This window comes from Fulmarus glacialis, unplaced genomic scaffold, assembly GCF_000690835.1.
Source record: "Fulmarus glacialis isolate BGI_N327 unplaced genomic scaffold, ASM69083v1 scaffold6244, whole genome shotgun sequence".
Lineage (NCBI taxonomy): Eukaryota > Metazoa > Chordata > Aves > Procellariiformes > Procellariidae > Fulmarus > Fulmarus glacialis.
The window spans coordinates 7,582-8,801 of record NW_009209855.1 but is presented as its reverse complement, the minus strand read 5'-3'; the positions used below and the strand labels follow the sequence as shown (position 1 = coordinate 8,801).

Here is a 1,220-nt window from a genome sequence, read left to right as displayed (position 1 = left end):
GGCCTTGGAACAGGCTGCCCAGGGAAGTGGTGGAGTCACCATCCCTGGAAGTATTTAAAAGATGCGTAGATGAGGCGCTTAGGGACATGGTGGTGTTGGGTTGATGATCGGACTGGATGATCTTAGAGGTCTCTTCCAACCTTAGTGATTCTATTCTAAGTGATTGTGGGGTGCGGTGTGGCCACCCCATAGGAAAAAGACTTTCTTGTGACTGCTGTGGTATAACAGGAGTGCCTTAGATCAAGTTTTCTGCCAGAAAGGTATTGTCATCATGTTTAGAGAGATCAACTTATCTTCATAGTAGTGACTCCCTGAAATTTGTGGCACGTAAAAATGCATCATGGTGAGGTTTATCCCTCAAGCGTTTATCAATGCCGTTTGGTAAGGTTTAGAGACCTCACTGGTGGCTTCGGTACTTTCCATTAATACAGCTATTACAATCCTGTGCCAGTAATTTCTTTGGAGTGCAGAAGGCACTTCTGCCAGGCTGTCTGCAGGATGAGGTCAGAAACGTCCTCTGAATGCATTTGGACTGGGACGAATACCGTTACCGTAGACAGCTGCTGCAGTGTATGCAGCTCTGGTGATTACTCCATTTGTTAACCTGTGGTTTTGCTATCCCCAAAGGAGAATATACTTCATTTGAGCAGGACGTGCGCTCAAGACACAAAAGGATGTTTGGAGAGATGTTTGACAGCAATTTGAATGTATTCTCAGTCTTTCCTTCTCTCTCCCCTTCTCTTCATTTGACAGAAATGCTTAGAGCTAAAAACCAGCCTGTTGGCCCAGCAGAAAGGAACTCAGTCTTCACTGGAACGTCTCAAAACCCTCATTAGACTGATACAAAACGAGCAGATGATTCAGGTTACCATGACGACCACCACCACCTCCTCCCTGCTAACCGTCCCCTGGATCAAACCCTCCTCTGCCTCTGCTGCCATGCACAAAGCCTTGCAGCAATCACAGGGTAACAACTGACAGAGCCGGCTGCGAGAGACCGAAGGAAGGGGGGGAAAAAAACTTTATACACATGCGCAGAGGAGAGATTAAACTGAAACAAAGGAGAGAAGGAACAATCTCAGTTTTGATACGCGTAGAAACTTGCAAACCAATCAGTCCAGTTTGTAGGTCACTGTGGCAGCAGGTTCCCACGGAGCGGGTTGTGCTGCGGTTTTGTATTTGCCGAGACCTTCAGTGCTTATGAGATTTTTTTTGTTATG

General features: G+C 46.6%; 1 protein-coding gene across 1 annotated transcript in view; it reads left to right on the top strand.

Moving 5' to 3' along the window:
* Positions 1–978, top strand: part of PHF21B (PHD finger protein 21B) — a 33,587-nt gene extending 32,609 nt beyond the window's left edge. Inside the window, exon 11 of the mRNA XM_009576958.1 lies at positions 754–978. Within this exon, the coding sequence (XP_009575253.1) occupies positions 754–978 (225 nt within the window). The remainder of the gene's footprint in view (positions 1–753) is intronic.
* Positions 979–1,220: the final 242 nt, after the last annotated feature.